The 15,760-nt window shown below is 38.5% G+C and overlaps 1 protein-coding gene across 1 annotated transcript in view; it reads right to left on the bottom strand.

Moving 5' to 3' along the window:
* Nucleotides 1–15,760, bottom strand: part of LRP1B (LDL receptor related protein 1B) — a gene marked incomplete at both ends in the record, with an annotated part of 936,568 nt that overhangs the window by 382,101 nt on the left and 538,707 nt on the right. Inside the window, 2 exon segments of the mRNA XM_083348746.1 lie at nucleotides 11,570–11,698; nucleotides 13,914–14,033. Of these exon segments, the coding sequence (XP_083204872.1) occupies nucleotides 11,570–11,698; nucleotides 13,914–14,033 (249 nt within the window).

Here is a 15,760-nt window from a genome sequence, read left to right on the forward strand (position 1 = left end):
GGCACCCCCCCGCACACGGAAGCAATTGCAAAGTTTCCTGGGGTTTGCAAATTTCTACCGCCAATTCATCCCTGCATTCGGCCAAATAGCCATGCCCCTCACAAATTTGTTGAAAACGAAGGGGGGGTCACCCGTGAAGCCCAGCCAGCCTCTGAAATGGTCAATGGAATGTCAAGCAGCATTTGAGAGGCTAAAGAGACTCTTTTCTGCGGAACCTGTACTTAAACACCCAGATCCCAACAAACCTTTTGTAATACAGGCAGATGCGAGCGACGTAGCAGTCGGAGCCGTATTACTACAAGAAAATGATGAGGGGGCGTTGCAACCTTGCGCATATACATCCAGGAAACTTACAGAAACTGAACAACGATGGCCAATATGGGAGAAGGAAGCATTCTCATTAAGGTGGTCATTATTAACTTGGCGTCAATTTTTGGAAGGAAATAAAATACCTTTCCAAGTCTGGACTGACCACAAAAATTTAGAAGCACTAAAAACGCCCAGGAAGCTCACTCCTAAGCAAGCCCGCTGGTCCCAACACTTTCACCGATTCAATTTCACTCTCAAACACTTACCGGGGGGAAAGAACTTCCTGGCAGATGCATTATCCCGCATGCCCCAATATAACAGCACAAGAGTTACTGACTTTAAACCACTTGTACCGGAACAACAACTGGCAGCACCAGTCACCACCAGGGCACAAGAAAAAATGAAACCGAAGGTAGATAGCCAAACTGGAATAGAATTCAGGAAATCTTTGGAAAGTGATGAATGGTTCCAGAAAAATAAACATGTGTGCACAATTAAAGATGGACTGCCGTGGGTGGGGGAGAAGCTATATATACCTGCCACACAGAGAATCAATTTCATGCAACTGTGCCATGATACAAAATCAGCAGGACACTTTGGCTTTGTAAAAACCTTACACTTAACTAAAAGGCAATTTTGGTGGCCATCTATGAAAAAGGACATAGAAAGCTATGTGGGTAGCTGTCAAATTTGCGCAATGGCCAAGAGGTTACAAGGGAAATCGCCAGGACTGTTACAACCAGTGGCGAATCCCTCAGCCCCATGGAAAGAAATAGCCATGGATTTTATTGTGGAACTACCAGAAAGCAACGGAAACACCGTTATCTGGACTGTTACTGATCTGTTCTCTAAGCAAGTCCATTTCATACCTTGCCCAAAAATTCCTACTGCAAAAACATTAGCAAAACTTTTTGTACAACATATTTACAGATTGCATGGAGCACCACTACGCATCATATCTGACAGGGGGGTGCAATTTACCTCAGCATTCTGGAAGGAATTTTTATCTCTGTTAGGAACCACCCAAGGACTGACATCTAGTCATCACCCTCAGGGTAATGGTCAATCTGAAAGGGCTAACTCTGTACTTGAACAATATTTAAGATGTTATGTACATTTTCAGCAGAACAATTGGACAGACCTGCTGCCTTTCGCAGAAGTGGCATATAACAACGCAATTCACTCCAGCACAGGTTACACTCCTTTTCAAGTAGCCACAGGCCAGAGCTTCAACCCCATACCTGACCTAACCCCAAAAGAACCGGTAATTCCAGAACTAAAGGAATGGATTGCTCAGTTACAATACACCTGGCCTATTGTCAGAAAAGCATTAACAGAGGCTAGATTAGCACACAAGACACAAGCAGACAAGAAAAGATCTGATCCCACACCGTTCAAGGTGGGAGAGATGGTATATCTGTCTACAAAATACCTTAAGTCTCTCCAACCCTGTAAAAAACTAGGACCAAAATACATTGGACCTTTTCCAATTAAAAGAATCATAAACCCAGTAACAGTTGAATTAGAACTACCTAAAAATCTTAGACGAATACACCCAATCTTTCACTGCAGTCTAATAAAGAGAGAACAACAATCTCCCCTACGAACAAAAATTCCACCACCACCACCTCCCATCATGGTGGAAGGAGAACAACATTTCGAGGTGAAGGAAATTCTGGATTCCAGGAGACATCATGGAACAACTCAATATCTAGTGGCTTGGAAACACCTCCCCTCCTCAGAAAATGAATGGGTCAGCAAACACCACGTTAAAGCACCAAAGCTGCTTAAGAGATTTCATACAGAATATCCAAACAAACCGAGTTAACATTTACACATGTTATTTTTTCTTCTCTTTTCTTTTCTCCCCCTACAGATGGACACACCTTTCTTCTAAGGAGAGCGGACTGTCAGAATCCATTTATATCATATTCATAAATGGAATGTTTCAAACATATCCCATGGATTCTGTCATCTCCCGAAGAGAAGAGGATAGATGTGTATTGAACCGGCAATAGGCATTTCAAAGGAAAGGAGAAGCCTTTTGAACTGGGGAAACAAAAGGGGGGGTTAGCATCTGGGTTTTGTCAGCAATAAACAAAAGGGTCCTAACTTCCTCTTTCCCACGAGATGGATGATACGAGAGGAAGGATGGGGGGGGACTGACCAAATGGGGATTAAGGGGGGTTAAACCGGGAACTCTTTATAAGGGTTTACATCGTGGAAATATTAAGCCCTGTCTCATTTCCTACAACCGAGCACGTCATAGTAAAGATTTCTTTTGGACTAAAATCCTGACTCCAAGAGTTTTTGTCTTCCTAAGACGTGGTTTGGGGTGGGTCCTGACAGATAGTGTTTCTCCTTCCCTACCGACTTAGACCAAAGACAGTAAACATAGGGCAATCTTAAGGGGTATTTTTTGGTCTCATTTCTTGGTATTTTCTGGGCTAAGTTCATGTTTACAAATCAGTTGATACATATTTTTTTCAAGCAAACCTCCTGTACAAGTACATATCTGAACAATCACTCTAAGTAAGTTAGACTCTGATAGATCTAGAATTTTATGAGGGCATAATTGAATAACATGCTGGCTGATAGCCACATTCATTTTGCTCACAGTTACAGAACAATGCTGTATGGTTAAAATACCTCATTTGGGATTATATGTGTTATTTTGTATGGAGGGTCCAACTGATTCAATTGAAATATTTTTTTTTCCTAGCCTTTTATGAATTATGCAGTAATGCCTATAAACCTCTCATAACTGCTTGTCATCATATTTTCCTGTCTCTATTTCAGTGATATCTTACCTATTAAATATTTGATTTGGGAGTTTCTTTCCTTATTTATTTCTCCTGCTGACATTTTGCTGCTAGTCTAGTATGAGTAGCTGCACAATCGTACATATGACGACTCAGAAATAAATCTCAGCTACATTTGTGTTACTATTGTTGCTGTCTTTATTAAATAACACTAAGTTAAAGTGCATTAAGAGCATTAGCACTTCTCTATTATTAATTACTATTTGTGTTATTCATTATAGTTCCAGCAGTGACATCAGTAAAATGCCATGCGAGCATGACAGGAAGAAAAATGAAATTGATTTTTGGTGTATAGCTTTCTTTCAGATTTATTCAAACTAAGTGCTATGCTTTGTGGATCAATATGAATTTTAAACAAACCCAAATTTCCTGGGATAATCAATATCTTTAATCATATTCTACCCTTCACATTTATCTGATACCATATTCATTGTATTTTCCCAACTACAGTGTGGTAAATTCTGGAAAATTCAACTAAACTGCACTCGCTCTCTGGGATAAAAAATAACTAAGTAAAGTTAGTTAGTAACTTGGTTTTAATTAGGGACAGTTTCCACAAGTATTATTTCTACTTCTTAGAAATGTTATTAGAGCTATTGGATTAGTTTCCTATGACAGGGGCAAGGGAACAAGCAGGCATAATTACAGCAAGTCCTAGACTTATGACATCAGAATTTCTATTAGGCTGCATTAACAAAGGGATAGAATCAAGATTATGTGAAGTATAGTGCATTTTATAAAGCCTTAGTAAGACCACACTTGGAATACTGCTTCTAATTTTGGTCACAATATAAAAAATGATGCTGAGATTCTGGAAAGAGTGCAAAGAAGAACAACAAAAATGATTAGGGGACTGGAGACTAAAACATATGAAAACTCTGGTTATAAATTGCAGGAATTAGGTATGGCTAGTGTAGTGAAAAGAAGACAAGGGGAGACATGATAGCAGTGTTTCAATATTTGAGGGGCTACCACAAAGAAGAGGGGATAAACCTATTCTCCAAAGCACCTGAAAGCAGGACAAGAAGCAACAGATGGAAACTGTTTAAGGAGAGAAGCAACCTGGAATTAAGGACAAACTTCCTAACAGTGAGGACAATCAACCGGTGGAACAGCTTGCTGTCAGAACTTGTGGGTGCTCCACTACTGGAGGCTTTCAAGAAGAGACTGGAAAGTCAGTTGTCTGCATTAGTATAGGCTCTCCTGCTTGAGCAGGAAGCCTCCAAAGTCCCTTCCAACTCTATTATTCTGTTTTATGCTATTTAAAAAAGACAGCTGTTGGGACTTCCGGTGGCGGCGCGGCGCCAAAGACAGCCTTCCCTGGCTGCCCGCGGCTCAGCTGTTTGTTTTTTCGCCCGAAACAGCGCCGATCAGCTGTTCGGGCGAAATTGAAGCCCCCTCCTCGGGAGAAGAGGAGGGGGTGAGGCCCCAGGTAGGGGTAGAGTTCTCCGAGGCCGCCTGAGCTTGGAGCTTGGGCGGCTGAAGGATTGAACTCCCCCGAAGCCTGGGTTGCTCCCAGCTGGCCGTCGTCTCTGCTCCGAACTTCTTGGAGCAGAGCCAGGCGTCTGCGAACCATCCCTGCCTGAAGAAAGGACTATGATTTAAAGGAGCAGGCAGAGCGGTACAAGAGGAAAAGGTGAAGAGGATTATTTTACTATACTCTCGAACTTGTTGGACTTTTCAAACTTTAATTGAAAGTGCGTCATAATTGAGGATTAAAAGATGGCGGCTAAACCTCCCTCTAAAACTCTTTGGAGTGGAGGATCCTCGCCGGTGCAACAATCATCACTACAGGCGTTGCACCCTCCTGAAGTGCTGACATCGAAGGATTTGCGAGATGCTCTGGATAAACATGCCCAGGTACTTTTGGAATCAATTAATCAATCAATTGCTGATAAATTTGCACAGATGGAGGAGAAATTGGAGAAATTCTAGGAAAGAATGGAAGAGAGGATGGAACAGAAGTACAGCGTGATGAGGGTAGACATTTTGACTTCAGTGCATAAAGTGGCGGAATGTGTGGAAGATTTAGATGAAAAAATGGATGATTTGGCTCAAAGGAATGCTATATTAGAAGTAAAAGCACGGGAGAATGAAAATGTAAGAGGCAAACTGGAAAGGGAGTTAAGCCTTGCCCAATATTACCAGATGCAGTTTGCTGTTAGAATCAGAGGTTTAAAAGAGAATGTTAAAGAAGATTTAAAGCAGCTGATCTCTGAGGCTCTCGAAGGGGTATTGAATCAGCCAGCATCTGAAATAAGAGCAGCTATGGATAAAGTGTTTCGGGTGAATTCATGGATTGCTAGACAGAGAAAGTTGCCAAGAGATGTGGTGGTTTACTTTGCAAAAAGAGAAATTAGAGATCAAGTTATACAAGCTGCCTATGATGCTAAGGTTGTGATTGCTGAACAAGAAGTTTTGGTTTTAAAAGAAATTCCTCCAAGGATTTTAAGGGGAAGAAAGGACTATACATTTCTTGTGCAAGAGCTTAAGCAAAGAGATATAAGGTTCAGATGGGAGATTCCAGATGGGCTGATGGTGATGTATGAAGGTAAAAGGTACAGGCTGATTACTGTGAAACAAGCGCGTGATTTCTACAATAATGTCTTAAAAGCAACCCCATTAACGCTTCTGGAAGCTGGAAAGGGATCTGGAGAAGAAGAACAACAAGAGGAGGAAACAGAGGAAAATGGTGCTGGAGGAGATCAAGCTACAACTTCTTTGGATGATCCTAGAGAGCAAAGAGTGACGCGTGCTGCTTTAAAACGAGCAAAGAAAATAAAAGAACAAGATCAGCAAAAGTCTTCAGATTCTTCACAACGCATTCATAGCCAAGCTGTGGGAGGAGCACGGCCTAAGGAAGCTAGTCCTATCAAAGCTGTGGTCCAAGAGCTTTTCGAGGATATACATGGCAACTAAATTTTTAACCTGGAATGTTAATGGACTAAACTCACCGCAGAAGACGAAGAAAGTTTTTCAATATTTAAAACAATTTAAGATAGATGTTATATGCCTGCAAGAAACGCATATTAGAGTTTTGGATCAAAAGTACTTATTGAACTCGAGGCTGGGTACGCAATTTGTTGCTTCTGCAGAGAATAAGAAAAATGGAGTGGTTGTTTATGTTAAAAGTGCCTTAACAGCGGATTTAATTGAAGCAGATAAGCATGGAAGATATGTTATGATCGAGCTGTTGTTAGAAGGTAAAAAGACGCTTTTAGTTGGATTATATGCACCAAATCAACAACAAGCTGACTTTTTTACTTTACTTCATACAAAGCTTACCCAGTTGGATTATAAATCTTTTATTTTTATGGGGGACTGGAATGGAGTTATGGATGTACAGTTGGATAAGGCTGGAGCCTTCAAGCGCATTCCAAGTCACGCTAGACTGCCTAAATCTTTTTTTGAAATGAAGGATGACCTGGAATTGCGAGATATTTGGCGTGAGAGACATCTGCAGGAGAAGGATTATACTTTTTATTCTGATAGACACCAATCTTTTTCGAGGATTGATTTTATTTTGTTGACTAATGATTTTCTTTTGAGAACTAAAAAGGTGAAGATCTGCGCAAGAATTATCTCTGATCACAGTCCAGTGTGGTTGGAGATTGATAAGGAAAAAGGAGATAGGCGCTCATGGCGCGTAAATGAGAATCTGTTTAGAAATCAGAGAAATGTGGAAGAATGCAAACACCGGATGAAGGATTTTTTTGAGATTAATATGAATAAGGGTACCTCTATGGATATGGTTTGGGATGCTAGCAAGGCCTATATGAGAGGGGTGTTGATATATATGAATAATAGACATAGACGTGCAGTGGAAACTAGAAGGAAAGAACTGGAGAATGAAATAAAGGAAAAAGAAAAGGCTTTGATTTTGAACCCAGAGGATGTGAAGATTAAGGAGGCTATTAGACTGTTAAGAGGACAATTTGATAAATTAATGGCTGATCAAGTGGCGACCAATCTGCGGTTTGCTAGGCATAATACTTTTTGCAACGCTAATAAACCAGGCAGATGGTTAGCTTATAGATTGAGGAAAAAACAAAGGGCATCTAATATAGATAAGATTGAGTATAAAGGAAGGGTTGTGTATCAACAGAATCTTATTAAGGATGCCTTTGTGGATTTTTACTCGAAATTATATATTAAAGAGGACATTAATGCAAAAGATATTGATACGTATTTGGAGAATGCTAGCATCCCGGTTCTTACGCAAGTACAAAAAGAGGGGATTAATCAACTGATTACAGAAGAAGAAATTTTTACAGCTATTAAGGAACTGAAGGTGGATAAAGCACCAGGCACGGATGGCTTGACTGCGGCCTATTATAAAAACTTACAATTAGAGATGATAAAACCGTTAAAGGAACTGTTCCAGACAATCCAGAGGGGGGGAAAGGTGCCACCGTCTTGGAGAACAGCTTTTATCTCTTTGATTCCGAAGGAAGACCAGGATGCTACTTTAGTTAAAAATTACAGACCGATATCGCTTTTAAATACAGATTATAAGATATTTGCTAAGGTTTTGGCTAACAGACTGATGAGGGTTCTGCAACAGGTGATTCATGGGGACCAAACGGGGTTTATTAGTGGAAGACAAATGAAAAATAATGTGAGACATATAGTTGATCTGTTAGAGTTTTTGGAAAGGCACAACCAGATCTCTGCTGCGCTAATCTTTTTAGATGCTGAAAAGGCTTTTGATCAATTGAACTGGCAATTCTTGTTGAAAGTTTTAGACAAAATGGATTTTGGGGAAAAATTTTTACAACCGATTAGGGCATTATATCAAAAACAAACTGCCCGAATCATAGTTAACAATAGTTTGACAACAGCATGTAATATTGAGAAGGGCACAAGGCAAGGGTGTCCGCTATCGCCCTTGTTATTTGTGTTAACATTAGAGATATTATTGGTTAAGATTCAGAATTCGGAAAAAATTAAGGGGATACAAGTTGGAGATCAGGATTATAGATTGAGAGCATTTGCAGATGATCTGGTTGTTACAGTGACCCAGCCAGAGAACTCTGTTGTGGACCTGATGGAGATAATAACACAATATGGGAAGGTTTCTGGATTTAAAGTAAATATACAGAAAACAAAAATTTTGGCTAGAAATATGACAGTTTCACAGAAGGCTCTCCTAGAAGGATTAACTGGATTTGAGATTGTTAAAAGGGTTAAATATTTGGGGGTGATTTTGTCGCCCTCTAATACAAAGCTATATAAAAATAATTATGAAAAATTATGGGGGGAAATTCAAAAAGAAATGGAGAGTTGGGAAAAATTGCAATTGTCTTTGTTGGGACGGATTGCAGCAGTGAAAATGAATGTCCTGCCCAAATTTTTATTCTTATTTCAAATGATACCGATTCTTAAGAAAGATTCTAACTTGGAGGAATGGCAGCGTGGTATTAATAAATTTGTGTGGGCAGGGAAAAAGCCACGAGTTAAACTTAAGATTATGCAGGATACTCGTGAGAGAGGTGGCCTTAAAATGCCTAATTTTAAATTATATTATGAAGCTGCTGCACTAGTAGGAATAAGTGATTGGATTAATTTGACACAACCGAGGTTATTAAATCTTGAGGGCCATGATTTGTTGTTTGGCTGGCATGCATATCTGTTGTATGATAAGAAGGTAGATACTGTGTTTAGGATGCATATTTTAAGACAGGCACTGCTGAGAGTCTGGAAGAAGTATAGACATAAGTTAAGCAGCAAGATACCATTGTGGGCAATCCCAAAACACGCAATAGAAAATATACATGCTGGTTTCAAACACGATGAGACTACTTATAAGGAAATTTTAAGTTTGGAAAGGAATGTTTGGTGCTTGAAATCATATAGCTTCTTGCGAGAAGAGAAGGTTGTTCAGACTTGGTTTCAATATATTCAGTTACGGGCCAGGTGGAAAGAAGACCAGAAAAATGGATTTGCAATGACTGATGAAAATTTGATAAAGCAAATTAGAAATCAGGGACCAGCACATATTAAACGGATATATCTTGCATTGATAGAGATCGATTCAGAAACAGAGCTTGTTAAGGATTGTATGATAAAATGGGCCCAAAACATTCAGGAAGTTATTACAATGGACACGTGGGAAAAGATCTGGGTGAGGAATGTAAAATTCACTCAAGCTCAAAATCTAAGAGAGAACTTTTATAAAATGTTTTATAGATGGCATCTAGATCCTAAAAAGCTTGCAAGTATGTATCCGAATTACCAGCCTAAGTGTTGGAGGTGTGGTGATGAAGATGCAACATATTTTCACATATGGTGGACATGTAAAAAGGTTAAGGCTTTTTGGATAAAAGTCTGGTGGAACATGCAGAAGATTTTTAAATGGAGGATAAAGTTTTGTCCGCAATTTTTTTTGTTGGGAATAATTGTGGACGCTACAGTTGTGGACTCCAAGTTGATGTTGAATTTAGTTACGGCAGCAAGACTTTTGATAGGTCAATATTGGAAGAAAGAGGAATTGCCGACTATACAAGAGTGGATTTTAAAGGTTTCCGACCTGGCGGAGATGGCGAAGATTTCGGCCTATTTGAAAGATTACTCGCAAGAACATTATATTATGGAATGGAGAAAATGGATTGAGTTTATCCAGAACAAGTATAGGGTTAAGAAGTTTTATGTAGCATTCGAATAAGTCTTCTTTCGTGTTTTTTTTTCTTTTTTTTTCTATTTTAGTCTTCTATATATATTTAATAATGCTAAGTTTTGTTTGATCCTATATAAGTTAGAGAGTGATGGATTTTAGAATTTATAGTTGTTGGTATATGGTTGTTTATGATTGCTTTTATATATATATATACCTTGTATTTAGCTCTGGGAAGTCCGGGGGGAGGGGGGTTGGGGGGAGGTGGGGGGGAGGAGGGAGGGGGGGAGGGGGGAGGAAGGGGGGAGGTAGGGAGGGGAGGAGGGAGGGGGAAGGGGTTTTTTTAAAGGAAAACTGTACTTTAAAACTTTTCAATAAAAAAAAAGACAGCTGTTAAGTGAATTATGCCCAATTTTATGATCTTTTTTTTTAACGTGGTTGTTAAATGTATAACTGCAATTGCTAAGTGAATCATATGATGGTTAAGTGAATCTGGCTTCCTTCATTGGTTTGAAGGGAAAATTTCAAATTATAATCAAATCACCTCTGGGTGTTGCCAAGAGCCTGTATTTTGGTCATGTGATCATGGAGTTGCTGTGCTGATTGTAAATGAGAGGATTAATCATAAGTTGTTGTAACTTTGAATGGCCTCTTTAAGTCAAAGACTACATGTATCATTACAAGCATCCCATATTGTACCTCATGGATACCGATTATGAATATTTCACAAAAATAACATTAGTCTGTTATATTGATTAGGGGAATTCTTTCTTCCCTCCAGCTCTGTTAAAGGAAGCTTACCAATTTCTTTAAATATTTAATTTATTGCCACTAATGAAAATATACATAACACTCATTAAATATGAGGAACAAAATGGTGACACATCTGGCATCTGAAGCAATTCAAATCATTCTGTTTACTTTAAAGTAATTGTTATAAACTATGTGTTGGAGTTGGAGGGAGGCTTTCAGACTATCAGATTTTATTAAAAGGAATAATCTTCCATGAACTGTAGCTCATTTCACCAGATGCATGGAGTAGTTAAACCAGGGGTCTTCAAACTTGGTCCTTTTATGACTTGTGGACTTCAACTCCCAGAACTCCTTTGCCAGGCACACTGGCTATGGAATTCTGGGAGTTGAAGTCCACAAGTCATAAAAGAGCCAAGTTTGAAGACCCCTAAGTTAAACTGATGAAGAATTTAAATTGAATGAGGTGTGTGAAGGAGAAAGCATGTTCATACATTGGCAGGTTAAATGTGATGCAGATTACAGGTCTTTTGTTATTCAGCAATTGTAATGCATTAAAAATCCTTTGTTTGTTAAGACTACACACACACCTGTCATCATAAACTGTAAGTTTGAAAAGGTTCTGAAAAGTCTTTTCTGATTTTTATTTACCATAGATAAGATACAAGAAGAAGCATCACATAAGATCCAGGAGAATTGAACTGAATATTGTATCAACCTTAACAAGTAAAATTGTTCATTATCTTAGTTAATCTTTCTCAAATTCTTTCAGATTGCTATAAAGCCAACCTTAAAATAATACAGGAAAGGCTCAACTCATCTATTTGTTGTTGTGCTGATTTTCTCTTTTCAAGAATTGTTGTATCTATGACAACTCCAAAATTCTTCTCATGTTTTCAAAATGCAGATCAAGGCAATTAGAATAAAGAGAATGTACTTTTAAAAAAGAAAGAAAGAAAGAGCACACAAAGTAGTTCTGGTTTAGAGATCCTTTAGCATTTTGTTCCTCTGGTGGTCAGCTGGATACTTAATGGAGAATCACAGCAAATAAATACAGCAATATATTCCTGCTTACCTTTTTTCACTTTGCAAGTTTTTTTGTTTGGTTGAAGGAGATATCCTTCTGCACAGCTGCAAATATATGATCCATCAGTATTTTGACATGTCTGGCTACAGAGTCCATACAGATTACATTCATTAAAATCTGAAAATAAAAATAGTTAAATTATACTCAGGAATCAATCCTGTATTTATCATTATTTTTTTCTCCTTGGCAGGATGAAAGTAGGATGTTGGTGGTGTCTACAATAATAAAGTTATTGTAACATTGCAATCCCTTTCTAGTCCAATCCCCTCTCAAGCAGGAAACCTTACCATTTCAGAAAAATGGCTGTCCAATCTCTTCCTAAAAACCTTGAGCATTCCAGCACCCACAACCTCTGGAGGCAGGTCGTTCCACTGATTAATTATCCTAACTGTCAGAAAAATCCTCCTTAATTCCAGGTTGGTTCTATCCTTGATTAGTTTCCATCCATTGTTTCTTGTTTTGCTCTCAGGTGCTTTGGAGAATAGGTTAATGCCCTCTTCTTTGTGGCAATCCATGAGATAATGGAACACTGCTATCATGTCACTTATAGTCCTTCTTTTCATTAAACTAGACATACCCCATTCCAGCAACCATTCTTTATATGCTTTAGCCTCCAGTCCCCTAATCATTTTTGTTCTTCTCTGCATTCTTTATTAGATTAGAGAAACTAATTTGCATAGAATAGTATGAACATATTGGGAGCCAAGGTAGGGTCAGCTATGCTTGTGAAACAGTGATCAAACTATACAAACAGTGACAGGTTGCAATTGTATGTAGGAATGACCTTGGGAGACTAGAGGGGGAGCCACAGATGGGACAACTGGCATGTAAAAGAAGTGGGGATGGAGTAGAAAAGGAGTGGAGAACTACTTTCACTCTTGCAAGATTGATGTTAGCCCTCCTAGGTAGCACAACAATGAATATCTATGGAGATTCTCAGTCATCCAGGTCATCTTCAGGTGAGAACTGAAGCCGTTTCTTGGCTGAGAAGGGAAATGTCTTCAAGCAAAAACAAAGAAAGTCTATTTGCCTTTTGAAAAAGCACCTTCGGGACACAACAGTGAATACTAACTCTATCTGTATTGTGAAGTTATATTAACAGAATACTTCAAGAGACTGAAAAACTGAAGACTAAAATAATGAAAATAATGTATGTATGTGGAGATGATGAATAACTAGCAGGAAAGGTATAGCTCTAGTTATGAATAAAAAGGCTTATAGTGTAAATCAGATTATATGAACCGGTATCATCTAGATCAGGCATGTCAAACTTGCGATGTCACGTGATGTATCAGGACTTTTTCCCCATTGCCGGTAATGGGGTGGGTGCGATTTCAGCGCATCTGGCCCATGGCAGTTTGCCATGCCTGATCTAGATGGCTGTGATGTGGAGAAAAATGCAGGAATGTATTGGTACCTGTTTGATGCGTGTTACATGCCAGTAAACATTTGCAATGGAACAACCAGGATTTGTTTTGGAGAAAAATGTGCAACATTCTGAATGAGATCTCAGGGAAGAAATGTTATTTTGCTAACCAATATGGATGGATGGGTGGGAACAAGACTAGAGAATATAGAAAAAGCATTGGGCAAGTTCTCCAGAAATCAAGTTTAAATACCACCACCTTCCCTAGCCTATATAGTTCACTAAATTCAAGCTTTCCTATAATTTTTTCTTGAGCAAAATGTTTTGAAATAGCAATAGCACTTAGATTTATATACCATTTCACAGTTCTTTATAGCCCTCTCTAAGCAGTTTACAGAGCCAGCATATTGCCCCCAGCAATCTGGGTCCTCATTTTACCGACCTCAGAAGGATGGAAGGCTGAGTCAACCTTTTTTTTATTGAAAAGTTTTACAATACATTTTTTAAAAAAGACAAAAACCCCTCCCAACCCCCTCCCCTCTCCCCAAACCTCCCCAACTCCTCCCTCCCCTCCCCCCCTTCCCAACTTCCCAGAGCTAAATACAGGGTATAAAAATACAAACAATCATAGTCTACCTTATGCAAACAACAATAAAATATTAAGTTCTATCGCACTTTAACTCTTATTAAAATAACTACAAGTAATTTATATATCACATCAATACTTATTCAAATGCTAGGTGAAACTTTTTAGTCCCATATTTATTCTGGATGTAATCAATCCATCTTTTCCACTCCACAATATATCTCTGTTGCGACTGGTCTTTCAAGTACGCTGAGTCAACCTTGAGCTGGTGAGAACTGATCTGTCGAACTCTGGCAGTCGGCAGTCAGCAGAATTAGTCTGCAATACTGCATTCTAACCACTGCACCCCATGGAATAATATGATAATATGGTTACTTTACCTTGGCAGGTTTTTCCATCTCTGCCAACTTCGTATCCTTCCTCACAGTAACATCTAGTTTCATTCACGGACATGGCACACTTGTATTGGCACTGCATTTGTTCACACTTGGGTAGCAATTCTGCAAGACAAGATGATACATTATTAAAGAAGATATATTTTGACAGAAAAAAATCAGGAGTAAAGTGTACTTCACTTATATACCATTAAATAATTAATTTCCTTGTTTTCAGGACTGAAGAAAACACTGCTACCAAGCACTAAACACTTGGTTCATAGCTTCTTCAATGGTGCTGTTGTATCTTAAAAACTCCTTCTATAGGGCCTAAACATTTAAAAATAAAAAGGTGAGACATTTATTCTATTCCTCCCTTTCTTTTCCTCTTTCCTCCCTCCCTCCCTCCCTCCCTCCCTTCTGTTTGAAGTTAAATTATGTATTTTAGAACTATATAAGCTGAATTGTGGCAGGAGAATCTTGCAAAAGAAGGGTTAAAAATTTTTCAGTTGAACTAATTCGTGGTAGCTCTACGTTCCCAGAATGGGAGGACTGCAATAAATAAAACCAAAGTGAAGTTCTTCCTGTCAGGTTATCCATTCAACCTGTGGTAAATAGTCAATCTTTACCTTCAGTCTCATTCTGAGAACAGCCACTCAGTTTCCATGAGGATGTTCTGCTAGTGGTGGTGAGTTACATCAGTTAACTCTTGCTAGTAGAAGAGGCTGCCCTTCGGCCATAATTCTTTCACTTTGTCAGTTTCTATAAGCTTTGACTTTCTATTTTATGTATCTGATTTTTAGAACTTAACCTATTCCTACTCCTCCTCAGTGGTTGTCAATTTCCTTTCCCTTTTATTAATATTTTCCTTAATATTTTATACCTTTCCTTTCTCAAACTGAGCACTTTGTAATCTCACAGGATAATCTTACATGACAAAAAACAATCATTACCTATGCGCATAATCACCTAGGTTTGCTTTGCTTTGTTAAGAACTTGCTTGTATAAGGTGCAAAATTTCATATCACAAAACAGTTTTGAAAAAGGTTGATCTTAGATGAAGAAATCTTAAATCAGAAATCTTAAATCAGCAAAGAAAGCTTATCCTGGAATGTTTTCAGACAGATAAATCAAAGCTTCAGTAATTTCCATTCTGAACCCTGCTTCTCAGATTTTTTTTTTTTTTTGTAGATAAGGAGGTTGAATATTGCTAAACCTTTTCATGATAGATCACAAAAACTCCATATAGATAATTGGCTTGATTACAAAGGTCTCCATTTTGTATTCTGTGTTTTAGGATCACCAAAACTAAGCCAGTTCTCTGCGATAACAATCTTCAATAAGCAGAGTCTAAGGTTATAGAACAGAAACAAAGTGCATTTTCTAATATGTAGTAGTAAGATCTTCATGTGTCTTGCACACATCGAATACATTTTACAAAAAAAAGTTATGAAATCCATATTCCATTGAGAACAACAGCAAAAATGATAACTAACTTTTAAGTTTTCATATGCAATTTCTATTCTATTTGTCAATGCTGTAAACAATGGATGTTCCCGCTTTGACAACTGATGAAAATTGCAGCCATTTTTTTAACATGCTTTTTTCTGGTATTTAGAAATTAGGTGCAGAAGAGGGAGGTTGGGATGAAAACTTGAGCTCAGCTAGCCATAATAATAACACTGCTTTGTGGGAACCCAAGGATGAGCTGATAATGTTTTGGCTGGCTGAGGACCTGGGGAGAAAGACCACGTTTTAGGCTAATTGGTGAATGTGATTTATGACAACTTATTGGGGGTGGGAATTGCACTTTGTTACTTTGATTCTGGGGGAAGGGAATTTAGTTTTCAGGT

Source organism: Vipera ursinii, assembly GCF_947247035.1.
Source record: "Vipera ursinii genome assembly, chromosome: 1".
NCBI classification, from domain to species: domain Eukaryota; kingdom Metazoa; phylum Chordata; class Lepidosauria; order Squamata; family Viperidae; genus Vipera; species Vipera ursinii.